At 33.1% G+C, this 22061-nt stretch overlaps 1 protein-coding gene, 1 long non-coding RNA gene and 1 pseudogene across 7 annotated transcripts; 2 read left to right on the plus strand and 1 right to left on the minus strand.

Annotated features, from left to right (window-relative positions):
* Positions 1-2144: 2144 nt before the first annotated feature.
* LOC123922815 lies at positions 2145-4183 on the minus strand (annotated as a pseudogene).
* Positions 4184-6970: 2787 nt separating this feature from the next.
* On the plus strand, positions 6971-9097 carry LOC123922797. The gene has a single exon (XM_045975489.1). The coding sequence runs from the start codon at positions 7324-7326 to the stop codon at positions 8758-8760; it is 1437 nt and encodes a 478-aa protein (XP_045831445.1). The 5' UTR covers positions 6971-7323; the 3' UTR covers positions 8761-9097.
* A 3716-nt stretch (positions 9098-12813) lies between these two features.
* LOC123922872 lies at positions 12814-19134 on the plus strand. 6 transcript variants are annotated; one of them, XR_006814246.1, is made up of 9 exons: positions 12815-13014; positions 13561-13654; positions 13926-14000; positions 14328-14474; positions 14584-14725; positions 14804-14866; positions 14986-15133; positions 18157-18280; positions 18395-19134. It is a non-coding gene; the product is annotated as an uncharacterized LOC123922872 (long non-coding RNA). The 6 variants fall into 6 exon arrangements; XR_006814248.1 differs by having other exon boundaries at positions 12814-13014; positions 13545-13654; positions 18157-19134; XR_006814243.1 differs by having other exon boundaries at positions 18157-19134.
* The last annotated feature ends 2927 nt before the right edge of the window (positions 19135-22061 follow it).

Below are 22061 nucleotides of genomic sequence, written 5' to 3' on the forward strand. Positions count from 1 at the left end.
AAAGTATTTCATTAAAATAAAAAATTATGTGGATCTTCTCTATGGCCTTGAAATCTTGGACAGTATGCTCTATTGGGTCGGTTGTTTTTGGACCGTTGGTGGTTGTATCCCACTATGAAAGAGGAGGGGTTCTTGCGCACACTCCGGCGATCAAGTCAATATCACCGGAGGTGGAAGGTACTTTAGGTAAGATGTGACTTATGTAACTTTAGTTCATAAGACAAGTTTATGTAGGAAGAGATAGGTGTTAGCTGATAGATAGGGCGAGTCCATCATATGATCCACCTTGTTATATGTGCATCGAGTAACTTGGTCCAGCTTGAGATGGGCCTTGGCCCAGTTCATGACAATACTTCTCGGGTATGTAGTTGGACGTATTCATAGAATATTGATAGAAAATTCCTTTTGACACCCTACGGTCTTTTTGCGCGTCCTACGCATTTCCAATTTTATCGACATCCCCCTTTTCAAAAATAAACTTCGGTGGTGACTTTATTGTTTAACGAGCGCTTTCCACTCGCGTATTTTTCCCGCTGCTACACCGCTACTTAGTAGTGGATTCAACCGGCCACAGAAAAACAACGAATGGTTTTAAACCGTCCGTTAGTAACGGATGAAGAAAATCTTAGACATTGGCGAATCTGATATTTTTCTCCCAAACTACATAAGTAACAGATTCAATCCACTACCTAAGTAGCGGACAGCGGTATTTTTAAAATTTTTAGGGCGTGCAAGAAAACAAGTAGGTTGCCAAAAGAAAATTTTCATATTGATATATGATACATGTTCAATACAAATAATTCCCCAATTTTGTAGCATACAGACTTTATAAGTTGCTGGTGTTATTTCTAGTTGGATCTAATTTTAAGAAAATGAATTGTATGTTTGGTTTCAATTTTAGATGAGATAAAACTAATTCTTAGAGATATAGAATTGATTTTGTTTCTAGAGTTGATTTTGACTTCTTTTTTTTTTTTTTTTTTTATCTTAGGCACACTTATAATAAAGAAAAAAAATAAAGAAAAAAAGATTAATTGATATACTAACTATTTTATTTTTCTTTTAATTTTTTTAATTTATATGTATGCTTAAATTTATGTCTATATCCTTTATGCCTCGTGTTTATAATGTGACATACCACAAACCTCGTCAGTCCTCACTCTTCACTTACTTTTATGCAAAGTATTATACTCACATTAATTTTTCAAAATGATGATTCATGGAGTCCACTTTAAGCTCCTTAAAGAATTTCATTTCATTATTCAATCGGTAAAGAAGTCCTTAAATTAATCCCCCATGCCTTGGCCTCTGTCCTATAAACCCGACCGACTAATGAATGATTGATGTTCAAAGCATGCTGAGGATTATCCACCATTCTTTGCAAATAAAAACTGGAAAGAATTACTACGACCAGATCTTAAAGTGTACATATACAACACACACCCCAACAATAATCATGTGCAACCATCTTTGTTATTCACACATAATTGGTGTACGGATCAATAATAAACTAGACTCCCATAATATCATAAAGGCTTAACTATAAATTTGGTCTCTTACGTTTATTTTAGGTTTTAATTCGGTCTCTTACGTTTAAAATGTATCAATTTGATCCCTTACGTTTATTTTTTGTTTCAAGTTAGTCATTTCCGTTAGTTTTGTCACTAACACCGTTTGAACAATACACATGTCAATGTGTCCAAGTGCCACGTGTCAGTCCACATGTGCAAATTGGCTGCCACATGCGACAAAATTGACGGAAATGACTAACTTGAAACCTAAAATAAACGTAGGGGACCAAATTGAAACCTAAAATAAACGTAAGGGACCAAATATGTAGTTAAACCTAATGTAAAAATAAACGAAGGGAGAAATGCTAACATGAGCACAAGCCCAAATGAATTATTCTTACGTACACTCACATAAGTGAACAAAATTTAAAAAAAATATGATTAAAATTATATTAATTGATGTGACTATTTTATTTTTCTTTTAATTTTTTTAATTGATGTTTGTGTGCCTAAGTTTGTGCCTAAATATCTTGTACCTATGCAAGAATGTCTCAAACGAAGGTTGCAACCTTTGACTAATCAAACACGACGGCATTTCAAGTTCCATTCATGAATTTATAGTGTCTTGGAACTGTGACAAGTTATTGTTTGTACTTCACCATTTTCATTCAGAACAGCTAAGAAACAACTCATCAACAAAGCATATAACCCCATTTTCATATATATATCCTTAAGAAACTTCTTTTCAACTTCCCCTGCATTCATCTGAAGCACAACAAAATCAGCATTCTTCACAGTTTCTTCAAACCAAGCAATCAGATCAAACTCTTCATCTTCCCCCAAATAATGATGATCCATATGTTCTGTATCCGCGACATTAGCCTTTAAATTTTCATTCAATTCTGGATAATAAACAAATGTACCGCGCGGTCCTGTCACGTGTGACAACATAAAAGAAACGTCGTGATGAACAAAATAAACATTAAAATCTTCCTTAGCAATTGGATAAGATTCTGGAAACCAATCATACCCTCCACCAATATTAACATAAACAAAATTCTTCTTGCTAGAAGAAACATCCTTAAACTTTGGCAAATAAGTGATTTTTTCTCATATGGTCTTTCCTTCACAAGTGGCTCCATTAGCCTAATCAAAGGCTTAGTAAAGTTAACACTTTTACAATCTTCTTGAAGATCATCATGATAGAGTGAAGAGCTTTTGTCTTCACTTTCAATTTTTGTTGAGTCTGAATTTTTCTTGAAAATAACAAGGCCATGATTATTGACAACACCAACATGAAGAATAGTTGAAAATCTCAACAAAGAAATCGGTGAAGCAATTCTTAACATGTCTATACTGTTGTTGGAATAAACATAAACATCTAGAAGCAAAGCACCGATTCCGTTCGGTTTAAGAATACGTTCAACTTCACGAACAAGAAATGCAGGGACTGCAACTTTCTCTAAACCCGTAGACAAAACAAAATCGAAAGAAAAGTCGCGGTAATGAAGTGAATAAACAAAATTCTTCTTATTGAATGATATGAAACGTTGGTTAATGACATTGGAGAAACCAAGTTTCTGCATTGTGTTAACAGCTATGTCTGAATATTCACCAATACATAGAGATTCTGCATCAGAATTCATCAATAGTCGTTGACCCATTAATCTTTTAACTGTTGGAAAAGTATTAGACATAGAATTATTTCAATACAATAAACATTGGTATAAATAAATATGATACATCAGATAATAAAATTGATAACAATAAAATAAATTAGAGAAGAAGAAAAGCTTATCGGATTGTTGACTGGGGCGTGCAAAAGCACTAGACTTAAGAGTATTTCGCCACCACAGGTCAGTTACCCGGTGCAGTTGGTCTCAAAGCTAATACCCTCCAGAATACAACAGTCACTTCTTGCTAGCACCGCACGTGAATTAGCAAGGTCTCAAGGGAACTTAATATTATATTATTTACACACATAGTTTATTTTCTCTATATATCCACTCGTGTTTATCTTTCTTATATATACACAAGGCATTGGATACTCTCAAAAACATTAAGGTTGCAACCATTAAATTCTAGTTATTAGGATTATAATTGTAATTAACATAAAACGTTACAAAGTTAAAAGTCATTAACCGAAAACTCACCTTTTAAATAGGAATGGACCAACAATATTTGATGACTAATTCAATGATAAATTAATAGTATAATAATTAACTTTAAAATAAATTATATATGAAAATATCCAACATTAACAACACTTGATACCAAGTTGATTTCTTTTTTGCAATTCAATGAGTCAAAAGAACCCCAAAAAGTGTTTAAGATTCTACTCTGGAATAAGTAAGAACCTGGTGTTAAAGTGAGGTTTGAATCATTATCTTCAAATTCCATGATGCAATCATGATCGTAGGTTTTGGGAGCTATGGATCCAAAATCCATGGTGGGTAGTGAGTAAAGCAGAGAAAGTATGGAAATAGCAGAAGCAAGAAGTAATGCTTTGAAAAACAAACTTCTTAGTATTGAACCAAAAGGGTTGTGAATTTTGGAGGTTTTTGAATTGGAATCCATGGAAATTGGAAAGTTAATAGTTTTTTCTTCTAATTTGATGCTAACCCTGAATATAATAATCGAGTAGAATTTTTATTGAATTTGAAGCAGTGTGTTGTTTATTTATATATATATAGGGCAGAACACAAATTGTCTCATTGGATAGGACACACATCCATATCATGAGAAGTTAACTTGAATGGATCGGATGTTGAGAGATACAACGCATAATGTCTCATAATGTTTTCTTGACGCGGTCTCATAATGTTGAGAGATACTATTGTCTTATAAGTTATAAGTTATATATATAGGGCAGAATACAAATTGTCTCATTGGATGGGATGTTGAATTTTTATAAAAATTTGTGGAGTTGATGTACTCTGAATTTAATGGTTGGATTGAAGAAATATAATGTTGATATCGAGTTATTAAGCGGAGTAAGTCAATGAGGACTTACCCCTGGAGTCAACGGATTTGTCCTCTCTCTCTCTGTATATATATATATATATATATATACTAGTATCTTAGTCGGTGTCATCTAGAGCTGTCAAAAAGGGCCGGACTATCGGGCCGGCCCATTAGCCCTATCATTTTACATGGGCCGAGCTTCATAAAAAGGGGGCCGGGCCTTATTGGGTCAGGCTTTTCATAGGCCGTCATGGGCCGGCCCACAGGCTTTTGGGCCGGCCCCTTAAAGAATTAAAAAAAATTATAATTTTTTTATTGTTATATTTTGGTCCTATTTTTATGCATAAATTCATATATAATTTTTTATTTATTATTTTTGTTGTTTTATTGTTATTATTTGTGTTTTGTTCCTATCTATAATCTGTTTTATTCCTATTTTTAAGCAAATCATCTTTTTATATTTTTTTTATATTCTTTCTATATTTTTGTTTTTACTTAAATTACAATGGATGAATGAAAGATATAAAACTTGAAATTTTTTTTGGTAGTAATAATAATAATATGACAAAAAACTTATTGGATTAGAATGAGATTATTTGTTGGAGATTTGTTTGTTTGTTTGATGAGGATAAAGAGGAAGATATTGTTGTTTGGGAGATTATGTGAGAAAATATAGGGATACGAATTACCTTCTTGAAGATTTAGTTGAGAAATATAACATAAATTTAGTAGAATGTGTTTTTTTTTTCAAAAAAAAAAATACTATGAAAATTAGTGGGCCGGCCCATTGGGCCATGTAGGCTTTTGCTTACCGGGTCGGGCTAATCGGGCCGGGCCATGAAGTTAATGGGCCGGGCTAGGCCGGCTCCTTTATTTGACCGGGTCCCTGCAGGCCGGGCCAGGCCGGACCGGGCCGGCCCATTTGACAGCTCTAGTGTCATCCATGAGATTATTTTCTTTTTAATATATATATATATATATATATATATATATATATATAAAATATTATTTACGTGTTTATTTTGATATATTATTTGAGTAATTTGGTTTAAAATTCTACGATAAAATTATTTTCTTATCCCTCTCTCTCCTCCCTCTCCCTCTCTCTCTCTCCCTCTCTCCCACATGATAATTTACATTTTTTAATAATATTTATTTTCTTATGTTTTTTTTAAATAAAATAAAATTCTAAATCATATTTTTTAAAATAGTAACAAACTAATCACCATCAATAAATTAGTTCGAGTGGTAAGGATCTTTATCCCCTTAAGCATGTGGTAAGAGTTCGATTCCTGACTCATACGTACGAAGAAAATTCGTTTGGGAGGGGAGAATCCGTCTTGTCTGCCACACAGGTTTCCGACAGATATTAGTTATCGCCAATGGTGGTGAAAAATTTAGTGTAATCCAAAAAATAAAATAACAAACTAATCTTAAATATTTTAAATATATCCTTAAAATTCGAAACTAAAATATAAATGTTAAATTTGAATAAAATCTATTTTAAACTAGCGGGTTAGGCAAGCGCGTTCCGCGCGTGCCTGCGTCTAACTTATGTCCAAAAAAAGAAGATATGTCTTATGTTATGGTCAGTTTGTTAATAAAAAAATTTTGCTACTAAAAAAATATGTGTCTTATGTTATGGTAAGGTTGCTACTAAAAAAAATTAAAGATATTGTTGGTATTATGAAAAATTTACACCAAAATTCATGTATTCTCTTTATATATCTATTTTAAATATAAATTAAAAATATTTAGGCTAGAAAAAACAAAATACCCTAATAAAAGGCCAAACAAATTTTATCTAGTCTAGAATTTTAATTCAACAATTTGACACCAATGTCTTTTTTATTTTACATTTAATTTTACCTTTATAATTTTTTTTTATTTTTTTATGGAATATAATTTTTTTTTGTTCCAGATAATTTATTTATTTTTATTTAATTACTAACCAGTAGGAGTAGATAGCGGGATCCAACTTTATTACTCCCTCCGGTCCTTATTATAAGAAACAATTTGGAAAAAACACACATACCAAGAAATCTTATCTTTCTTAATAAAAATTCTAAAATTTTACAATCTATTCCAAAATTAACCTTGGTGTATTTTTTTTTTGTTTTGAAGAAGCCTTGGTGTATTAATTTATCCTTAGGGAATATATCACTCTAATTAATGCATAACTTTGGAATGGATACAATTTAATAAGGGTAAAAATGAAATTGTAAGAATAAATTTAATGATTGTTTCTTATAAAAAGGACCAAATTTTTTTTCCAAATTGTTTCTTATAAAAAGGACCGGAGGAAGTAGTAATGGATGGATATTGACCAGAGAAAAAATTAAAATTTTGAGCTACTACATTTTTTTTTTTTGTTTTTTTTTGCATAAGAGAGCTACTACATTTTACTAGCAAGTTGTTGAGCTCGACATCAACATCATCAAGATCATGCCACGTAAACATTAAAGACCCCCACATCCACTCCATTCAATGAGTTTGTCACTGTTACCTTTGACTACCCCCATAATATTTTCCACACCCCCCAAAAAACTCAACCTTTCCTTTCCCTTCTTCTTCTTCTTCTTCTTCATTCATTCATTCAATCAAAATCATTCATTCATTCAATCAAAAGATAGATCCTCATCCATCATCCATCACAAACAACTGAATGAATACACCAAATCCTAACAAACTAGATCCTTTATCTCATCCACTTAAATCTCTATCTTTTCTGTTACCATCTTAATCTTCTATATATACTTTCTAATTCAGTTACAATCTTATCTTGTATCCCTCCCTATATAAACAACACACTTCTATCACTTCAATATCGATTCTACTCTGTACTTCCATGGATTCCAATTCAAAAACCTCTAAAATTCACAACCCTTTTGGTTCAATACTAAGAAGTTTGTTTTTCAAAGCATTACTTCTTGCTTCTGCTATTTCCATACTTTCTCTACTTTACTCACTACCCAACATCGATTTTGGATCCATAGCTCCCAAAACCTATCATCATGATTGTGTTGTTGATGATTCAAACAACCTCACTTTCACACCAGGTTCTTACTTATTCCAGAGTAGGATCTTAAACACTTTTTGGGGTTCTTTTGATTCATTAAATTGCAAAAAAGAAATCAACTTGGTATCAAGTGTTGTTAAAAAATTAATGGGTCAGCGACTATTGTTGAATTCTGAAGCAGAATCTCTCTGTATCGGTGAGTATTCAGACATAGCTGTTTCCACAATGCAGAAACTTGGTTTCTCCAATGTCATTAACCAACGTTTTATATCATTCAATAAGAAGAATTTTGATCAATACCGCGAATTTTCATTCGATTTTGTTTTGGCGAAGGATTTGGTGAAAGTTTCTGTCCCAGCATTGCTTGTTTTTGAAGTTGAACGTGTTCTTAAACCGAACGGAACCGGTGCTTTGCTTTTGGAATTTGACAGTGACGGTGTTTATTCCAACAATAACAATAATATTAACATGATAAGAATTGCTTCACAGATTTCTTCGTTGTTGAGATTTTCAACTATTGTTCATGCTGGTGTTGTCAATAATCATGGCCTTGTTGTTTTCAAGAAAAAATCAATCTCAGAATCAGTAATTGAAAGTGAAAACAAAAGCTCTTCACTCTATCATGATGATCTTCCAGAAGATTGCAAAAGTGTTAACTTTACTAAGCCTTTGATTAAGCTAATGGAGCCGCTTGTGAAGGAAAGATCATATGAGAAAAAAACCACTTATTTGCCAAAGTTTAAGGATGTTTCTTCTGGCAAGAAGAATTTGGTTTATGTTAATATTGGTGGAGAGTATGATTGGTTTCCAGAATCTTATCCAATTGATAAGGAAGATTTCAATGTTTATTTTCTTCATTACAACTTTTCTATTATGTTGTCACACGTGAAAGGACCGCGTGTTACATTTGTTTATCATCCAGAATTGAATGAAAATTTAAAGGCTAATGTCGCGGATACAGAACATATGGATCATTATTTGGGGGAAGATGAAGAGTTTGATTTGGTTGCTTGGTTTAAAGAAACTGTGGAGGATGCTGATTTTGTTGTGCTTATGATGAATGCTGGGAAAGTTGAAATGAAGTTTCTTAAGGATATATATGAAAATGGGGTTATATGTTTTGTTGATGAGTTGTTTCTCAATTGCTCAGAAAGTGGAGATGGTGACAGCTGCATGGATATTTACAATGGTCTTAGAAGCAATGGTGTCTTTGTTCATCAATGGTGGAATAATGAATTGCATCAAGGGTCTCATCAGGGTGAATGAGAGAAATTTATTATGGTATTTGAGAGATTGATTTTGGTTTTGAGAGTTTTAATCATTGCATTGGTTATAGAACTCTTTGTTTGATCATCTACTAAATTTTTTTTTTTTTTTCTGTTATGGAAAATAGAATTCTAATGCAAATGATATAATATGAAGCATAAACAACTTCATGCTTTGTATATGTTTGAGTGAGTAATTGTAAATAAATTTTCATCATCAATTTTTTTTTGCTTGTTTGATTTTTTTTTCCTTTCATCATTAAATGTTTTGGGGTGTAATGGCAAGTAAATTGAAGATAAGGCATGTTTGAACTTTGCGTAAAGATTGTCACTAGTTAAAGGTTATGTCTATGCGAATTCACATTGGATGGGAGACTTATTGACACACCCTCACACCTAATAGTTTGATAATGAAAACCTGACAGTATATATTCCAACCGGTTTTTAAGAGGTTTTGATATCATTGTAGAATAAGGGATTAGACCTAAATCAACCATACAAATTTGAGTTTTATCGTCAAGTGATTTCAATCTCCTTCCGATCGTAGTTGCAGGGATCTAAACATGGTTCTCCCTATCAAGTCAAACACCAATCACCACTCTACCAAATCCAACGACCAATGCCAATCACCACTGCACCATTATTTAGTTTGATACATCAAAGGTTGTAACATCCTCGTTAATTGTTGTTGTTAGTTTTTATTTTGGTTAATGGTGGGTGTATAGTTTATTGATCCGTACATAACAAAGATGGTTTGCACATGATTATTGTTGGGGTGTGTGTTGTATATATACACTTGAGATCTGGTCGTAGTAATTTTTATTTGTAAAGGATGGTGGATGATGAGCATGCTTTGAACATCAATTATTATTCAGGTTTAGAGGACAGAGGCCAACGCATTGGAAGCAATTTAAGGATGGTTTTACCATTTGAATAGTGAAACTCGTGTGGACATTCGCTCATAAATTCTTTAAGACCTTAAATTGGATTCTATGATTCATCATTTAAAAGAAAAAATATTGTATGAGATGTCTTGGCTAACTCATGTAAGGCCTTAAATATGAGATATCAAGTCTTCACATAGATATAACAATTAGGAGTAATATTTATATTGTCTTGACTCGTTATATGGTATGTAAGTGTCATAAGCAAGGTTGTCAGAACCGGACCGGTCATCGAACCGGCGAGCTCACCGGTTCAAGGTTCAATTGGTCGGACCGGGTTCAATCGGGGTCAAATCGTTTTTAATTAAATATATATTTTAATTAATATATAAATAAATATATGTGAATAATTGCTCAATATTTCATAATTTCACACATTAAAAAGATAAAATATCACAAGTCAAAATAAAATAAAATTTATAATTCAAACCAAATGAAAAATAGATGAAAAACAAAAACATTTTCTATTCCTACGACGTCGTTGTTTTGTTTCAGATTTTTTTTTTAAAAAAAAATTAAAACGACGTCGTTTTGCCCTATTTTTTTAAAAATAAAAATAAAAAATCCGCAAAACCGCTTGAACCGCCCGGCCGGTTCAACCCGGTTCGACCCCGGTTCACGCGTTTTTTTGCCGGTCGGTTTCCTATCCGTTTTTTGCTCAAAACCGAACCGTTTTCATGACCGGTTCACGGTCCGACCGGCCGGTCCGGTTTTGATAACCTTGGTCATAAGCATGGTAATTAAAACCGAACCGGACCGGCCGGTTCAACCGGTCGGACCGGAAACCGGACCTATGGCCGGTCCGGCTAGGCCTAAAAACCGTTGTATGTCAGAACCGGGATATAACCCAGAAAATCGGACAAAACCCGGACAAAACCGAGAGAACCGGCGGTTCGGACAGTTCATAAGGTTTGACCGTGCTTTTTTTTTTGTATAATGAAAGAACAGAAACAACAGTTGTAGAAAGAAAAAAGTCAAAAAACAGAAACCGTATGATTTGGCATAAAAATCATCTTCTTCTTGCTATATTCACAATTGCAGAACAATCAAACTAACACAAAACAATTCTCATATCTTCCAATCAATTTGATTTTAAATGTGAGAAAGAAAAAAAGATGCAGTAAATATGAGTTTAAGGTGAGATAAAAGATGAGAAAGGTGGCGGTCATACATGAGAAGAAAGAAGTAAAGATAAAAACATTAAAGATAAAAACATTATAGAGAATTAGGGTTACTACTATTAAAGATAAAAACATTATAAAGAAGTAACTTTTAAGTCCAATGTTTTTTTTTTCGTAAAAAAAACACTAAGAAAATGGTTAACATGTTTAGTTAATTATAAAACAATATTGAATTAGGATAAAAAAAATGTAAATTTTTTCGAAAAATATTTTTATTTCCGAAAAAAAAAACACTAAGAAAATGGTTAACATGTTTAGTTAATTAGTAAAAAATATTGAATTAGGATAAAAAAATGTAAATTTTTTCGAAAAATAAAACACTAAGAAAATGTATGATTTGATGATTTGCTAGATTTCTAATTATCGGTTTTTAGTTGTTTAAACTGTGCAATGTAATTTGTTGGTGTTTAATTGTTGTATGAAGTCTTTCCTATGAAAATCGATGGTGCTTATCAATTATTTCACATAATTTTAATCACAATTGATATACTTGCCATAGTGATTGAAAATATTGTCTTGCATTGAATGGTGGCGGGTGGCCTTGTTTTTTTGACAGACTAGTCTATTAATTAATGATTTTTAATAGCTCTTTTTTTAAATGGATAACTTCTTTTTTCTTATATATTTTTTTATCATTTTTAATTTTTATATTATATCTTAAGTGTGAAATATGATTTTTTTTTTTTACTTTTTATATAGAAATTTTTTTTAAAAATGTATTTAGTTATAACCGGTTGAACCCTAGTCAAACCCCGGTTTAACCTTCGAACCTCGAACCCATGAGTATACCAGTTTAATGTCCGGTCCGATTATGATTATCTTGGTCATAAGTTATTATCATAGTGATAGTGGTGTATAGCATCCTTCAACGTAAAACCGCTAGGGAACCTAGATGTCAAGTTGAGTGTTTTGTCGTCGTTCAAACATTGTCCGTAACTGGACAGACAACTATAAAGTCTGTTGATTTGTACTCCACGAATCATGTTGAAGGACATGAGAGGCATATGTGAGATTTGTCCATCCTGCATAGCCGGAGTAATATCCACGGCTCCTTGATCGAGTATGACTATAAAGTGTGTGACTACACCAGAATAAGTCAATATGAAATATTAATGGACTTGAATTAAGGGCCCGTTTGGATTTGACTTATTTTTGAGCTTATGAAAATAACTTATGCAAATAAATAAATTTTTATGTTAATTCATAAGTATTTACCAACAAAAATTGAATTTTTATAAGTTGTTTTCTCATAAATTACCTTGAAAAACTTATAATAATAAATAAAAACTTATTTATTTTAAGTTATTTCACATAGAATAAAAAATAAGTCAACCCAAACGGACCCTAAGTATCCTCGAATATGAAGGAATATAATAATTGGATGTACTATTATACGAAGATGACAATACTATATCTTGTGTTCAATTTAGATATCAGAGCAAAAAAATAATTATACACATAATCATTATCACGGAAATGCTATGCCAGATCACATGACATTCTCGTAACTTGGATAACAGTGACATGTGTCTAGTTATGAGAACTTACAATGTCACACATATAAGGGAAACATATTTCCTGCGCAATTACACCTCTGAACCGTCCAATTTAAATGGACAACTAAGATTGATTTACTGTGTTAGTGATCTGAATCGTTTGATCTCTAATCAATAGCTCAGATTCCTTATTGCGTGAAACAGCGTGATAATAGGACTACATAAAATTCTGGTCCCACATATAAGAACAGATAGACGAGAGATTAATTAAATGAATGAAATTCATATACTAATTTGGTGAACCATATTAGAATTTAGTAATTTACCCTAATTTTGAATGGTAAACTTAAGTGAGAAATACAATAGTAGTACACCATAAGATTAAGAGACGTGGTACACACAAGTGGTTCTATATAAATAGAACCCTTGGGCTGATTTATTTATTTAATAATGTGAAAACAGTTTAAAAAAACCCTTGCCGCACGCACTAGGATTTCTGGATCTCTCAATCGCTCTACTTACGATCATTCGCAACTAGCACAGTAGACGGAAGAGTTGTTCGTGTGAATTGAGTAGAGGTGTTTGTGATTCATGCATGCAACACTCGTGATCAAACTCCTCGATTCTTCAAGAGGTAAGTAAACACATGAATTCATAGCGATTCTTGTTGTTCAAAGTAATCTAGGCAAAGGGGTTTTTATGCTCGGGATTGATTTTAAAAGTCTACCTCTCGATTCTCCAACATCAATTTGTCAAGGCTTTTGATGGAGCTTCTAGAGGTCATCCTAGGATCTCAGCTTGTTGTGGGATTTTACGAGGTCGTTGTTTGGAATTTTCTTGGAGATTTTTCTGAAGCAATTGGGATTTCTGATGCCTTTTATTAAGCTGAGGTTATTTGATATATAATTTCGAAAGAATAATTTGTCAAAGGGAGGTTAACTATAGTTTTTTGACTATTTTTTTTATTAATCAATTTTGGCAACTTGATTTGATGCTAAGGTTGGACTTTAAACTATTTTGGGGCAATTTCTTTCTTTGTATTCATGATTTATCATGCATGTTAGTTTAGTCTTGCTGTTGAGTCGCATGGTTGTTTCTTATTTGTATCAAGTCAAAACTTCTCAACTGTATTGGATATCTTTCTTTCATAACCTTTATTTAAAGTCTGGCACTCTTTCAGGATGGTAACTGGAACAGGATGTTAAATGAGCCCCTTCCTTATTATGCAGGCTCTTTACAAAAGTAGCGTTGATGGAAAGCATTATGCAATTAAGGTAATGGCACTTTAGTGTTAGCATTCAAACCATTTGAAAGTTTTTTTTGTAACAGAGCAGAAGTGACTTTTCCTGACGGTAGGGAAGTGTGACGTAGATAGGTTGTTGGACTAGCTCGTGTGACTGAGCAATTGTGGACTCTATTGAGAAATTGAAATTGAATAAACACAAACCAATCAAAGCCTCACTGCAATATTGCACATCTCTACTGTTATTATCAAGATAAGGACATTGCTGATGATTTATTGACATTAAATCTTTTGAACTGCAGTCCTTTCACAAGTCTCACTTACGGAAGCTTCGATTTGCTCCATCTGAGACTGCCATGACTCATGTTCTACGTAAGGTATTTCTTCTAGTATCTTTTTTTGGATAAACATTGGAGGTTTCCCCATTGCATGGTTGGGGTATTGGCTTATTAATATCTTCAATCATAATTGGCTAGAAACATGTTTTAAGTGTGAATATACTGAATCTGGTTCACAAGTTGCTCATCACCTAGTGGCTACTGCTTCATTTTCCTGTTATACATATTAAGAGAGACTGAATTTTACTGACTCACAGTTGTTGCTTTCTAGACATCAGTGATTACTATTTTGTATGGCATGAATTTGCATTAGAATAAGGCTAGAATATACTTACCCAATTTAACATGTTTGTCCTGCTTATATAGGAACAATGCAGACATTAGACGCAAGGCATATAGAACTATTCCTTTGTGAAGGCTACCAAAACGGGAGCTGGGAGTATGAGGTTGTCGGATCTCATGATGTCAAGAAACGAGCATTGGAGGCACTCACATGTTAACCATACCATCTTGGTATATATTTTATTTGTTCTAGCTTATACCAGAGTTCATTTGCATTCTACTCTAAGTACTGGTTTGTGTAATTTGGATTCTTGATGCTTATAAATTCTGTTAATTTCAGGTTGTTGGTTTATGAGTATGTTAACAATGGAAATTTAGAGCAATGGCTTCATGGAGCCATGCAGCAATATGACTTTCTTACATGGGATGCTCGGATCAAAATCCTTCTGGGAACAACTAAAGCGTACAATTACAATTCTTCTGTAAACATCCCTGATTTGTTTTTGTAGAAAGTCCCTTTTTACTTTTGGTGAGTTTCATTTTACTGATCTTGTGATTAGGTTGCAGGCTGGCTTACTTGCACGAAGGCTCACAAGTCGACATTGGAGGCTGCCATTCTCAAGGTATCAGATCATATGTTCTTTAATTGTCATATATGGAAAATGAATTTTGTTTTAACCTTTCCATGCATAATGATCAGATTTTAATCATGGACTGACTTATGTTTTTAACCATCTTTTAGTTCAAAACATGAAACCAATGAAAGGGGTGGAATATCTAATATCAAATAAGTTGGTGGAAAACAAATCTGCCTCTGTTGCTCATATGCCGACCTAATGTGATGATGTTCTTAATTATAAGAACATGGTGGTGTTGAGCGAGATGATGAGGTAACAGTTTTGATTGATTTCACAGTTTTGGGAACCACTTTGGCCATGTATGTTTACTTCATGCAAATATAAAGCAACCATTTGGCATGTTCTGTGGCTTTGTAGCTTTACTATTTTGAAAATTTATTTACTATTTTCCTGTCTCCTAGTCAAGTAGTAATCACCCAAAGCATATAATTAAAAGAAAAATAACTATGTAGACATTAGCTGTAACGCCCCAACCAAATTTATCTAGAATATTTAGTCGAGACATACATAATTGAATCCGGATAATTAAAATTACAGAAAAATTCTTGTTTGAGCAAAACAACATGAGGTCTCAAAGTAAACATCATGCAATACATAGGTCTAAGATGTTTAATTCACAACTAAAACCGTCATACTTAGTTCCAAATAACATCAAACTACAACAAGAAAGGGAAAGAGCTGAATAAAACATCATGAGCTAAACTCGACACAACATCAGTCATCTGCTTTTTCTTTACCCCTAACTTGCTCAACCTGCATATCTGAACAAAATGTGAGGAGTGAGACAGTCACTTCGTCTCAGCGGTTCCATTTACCTAGAGAGTTAGCAACTAAGAGGAACAAACTAACAGTTGATCATTATGTATCATCATATTCATTCATAACTTACATAGCATATAAATAAGTGTTTCACACAATAATTATCTTGATTCATTTTACATAGATAATCTGAGGTGAGTTAGGCTCAGAGTATCTACCTAGTCGGCTAAACTCCCTATCAAGGGCTAAAGCACGACTCCTTGACTCATCTTGTCGTTACGTGGGACCCCATCTTGAAATCCCAACCAGATTATCCAATCACTATATCTAGTGATCTCTGGTACCACTAGGGTCACAACTTAAACTTATAATCACTTATACATACATGGCTCAAATCCATTACATATACTTGATCAACTTATTCATATATATATTAAATATATACAATCAGGTAGTATCATGAATCTCTAGATGTTACCACACTTCACTATACATAGGGGCACTTAGTGTTAGTTATAAGTTAGCAACTAATTAAATAATTTCTACCTTATCCTAGTACTAACTCCATCCCATTTCTAAGTTTCAAATTAATGAAAATTAATTTATGATGTTATACTAATAATTTTTGGGCACCTACATTACGTAAAATCGCACTAAATGCGAGACAAAGCGAGCTAAGGCTGCTGCCTCGAGCGCCCCACGATGGGTGTGGCGCGCCCCGCGCAATGGGCAGCATCGAACCCGCAGGAAAGAAACAAAAACCAGTTCCATTTATGCAGAAAATGCAGCAACCATTCCTTCTTTTCATGCATAAAATTATAGCAAATCAGTCCCATTGTTATGCAGAAAAAAAAAATGCAGCAACCAGTCCTTTTTATGCATAAAATTATAGCAAACCAGTCCCATTGTTATGCAGAGAAAAATGCAGCAACCAATACTTCTTTTTTTTTATGCAGAAAATTATAGCAAAACAGTCCCATTTTATGCAGAAAGATCCAGCAAAATAGTCTCATTTTTATGCAGAGAAATATAGTAAAACAATCCCATTTTTATGCATTTTCACCCAGATTAAGAACTAATGCACATGCCCAACTTTTAACTTATTAGTTCAACATCATTACAAGGGAAAAAGAGATTATAACTACCATAACATTTGGGCAATTAATTTATCATAAAGAGAAAAATGGGGTTTTCTAATTTTCTCTCTCTAATCCATAATCTAGTTTATGGTCTTAATTTCTACACTACTTACATGTTAGTTTCAGCCATTAAAGGAGTAATCAATCTATATAGGGTGGTCTCTAATCTAGGGAACTCACCTCAATGAAAAGAATTTGATGATGATGATGCTAGCTCCAAAACACATCTTGCTTCCGCTTCCAACTTCCAGCCTTCAGTTTAAACTTGTCCCTCCATTTTAAAAAGTCTCGGGACACATATATTTATATATATATGGCCTAGTCCTATACCACTCACGCATCCAAAATCTTGCTGCCACCCAACCACTACACATTTGCTTTCTAGAATAATACTCATCTCAAGAAAAACAGTTCCAAAAGCATCAGAGCACCGAATCCAAGTACTTTACAAGTTACCATGTTAGAAACTCAACAATATGGCTTCACATAGAATCCTTATATTTCTATCTTGAATCATGGCTACTTGAGACAACAAGAATAACTATGCTATTATTCATCACACCAATTGGTTAAAAAGGAACCTTAAATTTGAACACTCCATAAGCTTACAATTGAGTGAATCAACACATGCATGAGATCCCAATTGAGATAAAAGGCAACAACTCAATTTCTTTAACCCATGAGGAAGGTTTCTCGACCAAACAGAAAAAGGAACAGGAGTTAATCACTTTCTTCCTACTCTTATCTTCTGTTCCCAACACCTCAAATATTGATTATATGAAGAATTTCGTTCATACATGAGTTCAAAATGAAGGATTTGTGAGAAGGGGGTTTTGGGGTTTCAGATAGATTTGTGACCAAGAGGGGAAAAGGATAGAAACTGAGCAAAATATTGTTAGGAATGGGTTCCAATAGTAACGAGTTTATGATCTTATTTCATGCATGTGTTTGATTTGAGGGATTGATGAGGAAGAAATCGAAGGTTAAGGCTATGGAGGGGAAAGGGTACGCTGCTGACAAGAAGAGAAAAGGGAAAAAATCTGTTTTTGCATTTCCTCTCATTAAAATTGGGCTTAAATAATATTTGTGTTCTCTGTTACCAAACTGCCCTTGGATTCTCCCTTACTACTAATATCTTGTTCCGTTTTATTACTTCACATAATCCTCTACTACTATCCAATGGAATTCCACAATTAATATTGCTATTGGTATTAATTAGAAATTGGGTTGTTACATTAGCTTTGTAAATGAATCAACATGCACAAATGCACACAGTCGACATAACATAAATAATAATCCTGAATTATGATTCTATTTTGTCTACATTTTTTGTGTAAATGTTTATATTGACTCAGATATTGTGGTTTGTAATTTTAGGTGTATTATGAAACATACACAATCTCTCTACAATCCATAGACGGTAGATGCAAAGTCAGGAAAAAGATTGATGTCCCTGAAGGATGTGCCCCTGGAGGAATCTTCCATAATGTCTTTTTAATAAGTAAATAATCACCAAACTATTTGTTAACGGTCCTCCATTGGATGAAATATGTAAATAATTAATCACCCTCTATAAAAGCTCTCCTAAACAATCTCACGAGATATTATTTTTCAGGTGTTTCATCAACTAAATGGACAATTGAACATGAAGAACCAGTTGGGAATGTGTTTAAAGCTAATCATCCTGAAGCTGGTGTTTATCGACAATTGCAATGTTATTTTTAGGTAAGTGGTCCCAAAAATATATTTTTTGGCTTAAAGGGTTAATTTAACGGAACACGATGAAGTGACTCAAATAATTGTAACGCAGGGTTATAATGGAGAAATGTGGGAACGTAGAGACTGTATCTCAACGATCGAAGCTACAGAATTGGCCTTTGCAAGTTGATTTACATATTATCAAGGTCAGAGACTAATTCAGTAGCTTCGGTCGTAGAGATACAGTCTCCTATGTTTCCACATTTCTCCATTATAGCCCTGTGTTACAATCATTTGAGTCACTCCATTGTGTTCAATTAAATTAACCCTTTAGGCCTGAAAATATATTTTTGGGATCACTTACCTAAAAATAACATTGCAATTGTCAATAAACACCAACGCTTCAGGATGATTAGCTTTAAACGCATTCCCAGCTGGTTCTTCATATTCAATTGCCCATTTAGTTGATGAAACACCTGAAAAATAATATCTCGTGAGATTGTTTAGGAGAACTTATAGAAACAACTTATGATAAGTCCATAAGCATTTGTGCTAATTAAGTTGTATATACAAGCAAAGCCATAGCATACAATTGTGTTTCTTTCTAAAATAAGTGCAGTTAAGATTACCTGACTGGTGCAGCCACCATATTTTTCATTTGATGTTTTGCTTTCAAGATCAGTCTCTGAAATGCTATCTCCTTTACATTTTCCCTTTTTCTTTCTAGCTGCAGGCTGCAGCATCAGCTGTATGTCCCCTAAAATATTTGACTTTAATATGAGCTGGCAACCGTCAAGCAAATGAAAAATAAATTAATTCTTCGTAAAAAAATCATATGCCATCCTTATACTTAGGCATGACAATAATACCCATACTGTATATGTTGAAACCATACCCGATTTAACGGGAAAAATTCTAGTTGATTGGGTTCGGGTTTGAGTTTATCCTGATTTCAAAAGATGGGTTTGATGCAGGTAATGAGGACATTGATACTCACCTGAATCTGTCCCGAATCCGTCTCGCTTATACTAAAAATTAGATTTTACCTATTTTACATTGGAAATTCTTAAACAATCTATTAAATTAGATTCATATATTTATTTTTAATTTGAGTATTGAACAAACTATTATCTCTATTTATTTTCTTTATTTAAAAAAATATTATTGAAACAAAATAATATTGACATTTAACTTCTTTTTTTAATAAGAAAAAAAAATACAATTCAAATTCATGTGAAAAGAGGCATAACGGGATACCTGAATCTTGTCGGGGATACTCGATCCCCGTTGTGTATGAGTTTGGAATTATATTTTTTATTCCCGCTTGAAATTGGGATGAGTTTGGGGAAACCCGAACTTTATGGGTTTAAGTTTGGGGAGGACAAAATTCGTCCCTGCCCCATTGTCATGCTTACTTATACTTGCATCAAAATATTGATTTGATATCCTTAATAATAATAATAATAGTCTATCATCAACTACAATTGGATAATTAAAGAAATAACATGAGTTGTAACTAAAATTCAACACTGAATCCGTCTATAATTATAAAAAAAACATGGCGAGTTCATTGAACATGCATTAGTAATTTCACTTGATTGTTGATACAAGTATCATTGCCGTCATTGTCAACCTCTAGTTCGAAACAGTTTTTGCATGAATGATATATACCTTATTCATCATCTAGATCAATTGGATCAACGTGAACAAGCTTCGATGCAGATTAAATCACCGATCTGAGAAGAACAAGGAAATTGGAGAAGAACAAGGCTGGTTAGGGATTACGAACTCACCTATCTGAGATTTTTTTTTACCAAAAGTTGCATTTTTTAGAGGATAATACAGGTGTACTTTTAAAATTAGACTTAATTGTATATTTGGTCTCTTATATTTATTTTAGATTTTAAGTTGATCACTTATTTTTTAAAAGTTTCAAATTGGTCCTTATCTTTTCTTCCGTTTAATAAGTTAGTCCCTCCCGTCAAATTTTTGATTAACGCCGTTAGATGTGAACATGTGGCAAACGGAATACGAAATTTGACTTAAAGCAACGACCAATGTCCGTAGGTAAAATTCTCTTCCACTGTATCACCCTCCATGATAGAACCCCAATCTAATCCCGCCAAAATCTTAATCCAGCAATGTCGATCGAAAATTAAGATATGAGAAGAGGCCTTGCACTGCGACAATAGGGAAGAGAAGAAGAAATGATGATGAGTTATGTTGGTTTGGTGATATCATCGTCGCTTTGTTGCGGGGGCTAAGCTGCGGCAAAAGTTCGTAACCAATCTCCCACAAACCCAACTAATCACAAAGTGCGTAACCACTTCCCCTCTTATTTTTTCAATTATTCACTTTCTTTCTCTTTGATTAATCATTATTATCAATTCTCCTTCTCCAATTTGGTTTTTCTTATGGAATAATTGTTCTTCTCTTCAACTTTTACCATCATTGATTTTGTTTTTCGGTCTGCATAGTTTGATTTTAATTTCAATGTTGAGGATCAGAGGTTGGTTGTTGTTGGTCTGTGAAACTGAATTTTACCTACGAAAAATGGCCGTTGTTATAAGTCAAATTTCGTATTCTGTTTATCACGTGTCTACATTTAACGGTGTTAGTCAAAAATTTGATGGGAGAGACTAACTTATTAAACGGATGAAAAGATAAGGGACCAATTTGAAAGTTTTAAAAGATAACGGACCAAATGTGCAATTAAGCCTTAAAATTATTTACCAAAAGGGGGTAAGTCGTTCCTAAAGCGTTTGTATTTATTGATAATTGCAATGTTATCTACCAGCTCTTCATATTCAATTGCCTTGTGTTACATTTTCATTGACGACTTTCATTTTTTTTTTTTTAAAAAAAAAATATGCAAGTAGTATATTTAAGTTTCGAGATATTGTGCATATTACACTGGACTACATCTATATAAAGTTTACATGCATCAATTTCATCCTCTTGGAAGCAAAGATTATTGGACTTCATATTCGTGTCAAACATTTAATCATAACATGAGAAGACAAAATAAGAGTAGATAAAATATAACAAGAATACATAACAAGATTGATGTAGTTGTACCCAAAACAACAAAGAAAATATGGTTTATGTCGCCCTGAGGGACATAAAAAGAAATAATGTCCCATAAAAAGTGAATCTTTAAATATAATTTTTAAGTCTAGTAAAATATAATTTATAAGTCTTAAAAAAAAGTCTTAAATAAAAAAAAAAAACGGAAGTCGTCAATGACGGTGGCGACTTTTATAAAAAAAAAATTAAAAGAATCAAAGTCGTGGTTGCCATCCACCACTTTGCTTAGAAAAAAAAAAGAAGTGGTGGGTAAGTCGTTCTTTTGGTAAATAATTTAAAAAAGTGCACTTGTTTGATAATATCCTCTAAAAAGTGCACCATTTTGGTAAAAACATGCCGATCTGTGAAGATTGATTAAATTTTATCACACGACGAAAAAATAAGAGAGAATTACTAAAATTAAATTGTGAATAGAGAGTGAGATTGAAATTTTGAGAGCGATCGAGCAAGATTCATAGAACGGTTTCTAAATTTTGAGAGTATTTGACAGTGAGATT

The sequence above is a fragment of the Trifolium pratense genome, linkage group LG1 (genome assembly GCF_020283565.1).
Source record: "Trifolium pratense cultivar HEN17-A07 linkage group LG1, ARS_RC_1.1, whole genome shotgun sequence".
NCBI lineage: Eukaryota > Viridiplantae > Streptophyta > Magnoliopsida > Fabales > Fabaceae > Trifolium > Trifolium pratense.

Bases quoted from the DNA above. Each gene is read 5' to 3' on its own strand.
- LOC123922797 (XM_045975489.1), top strand. From the start codon at position 7,324: ATGGATTCCAATTCAAAAACCTCTAAAATTCACAACCCTTTTGGTTCA.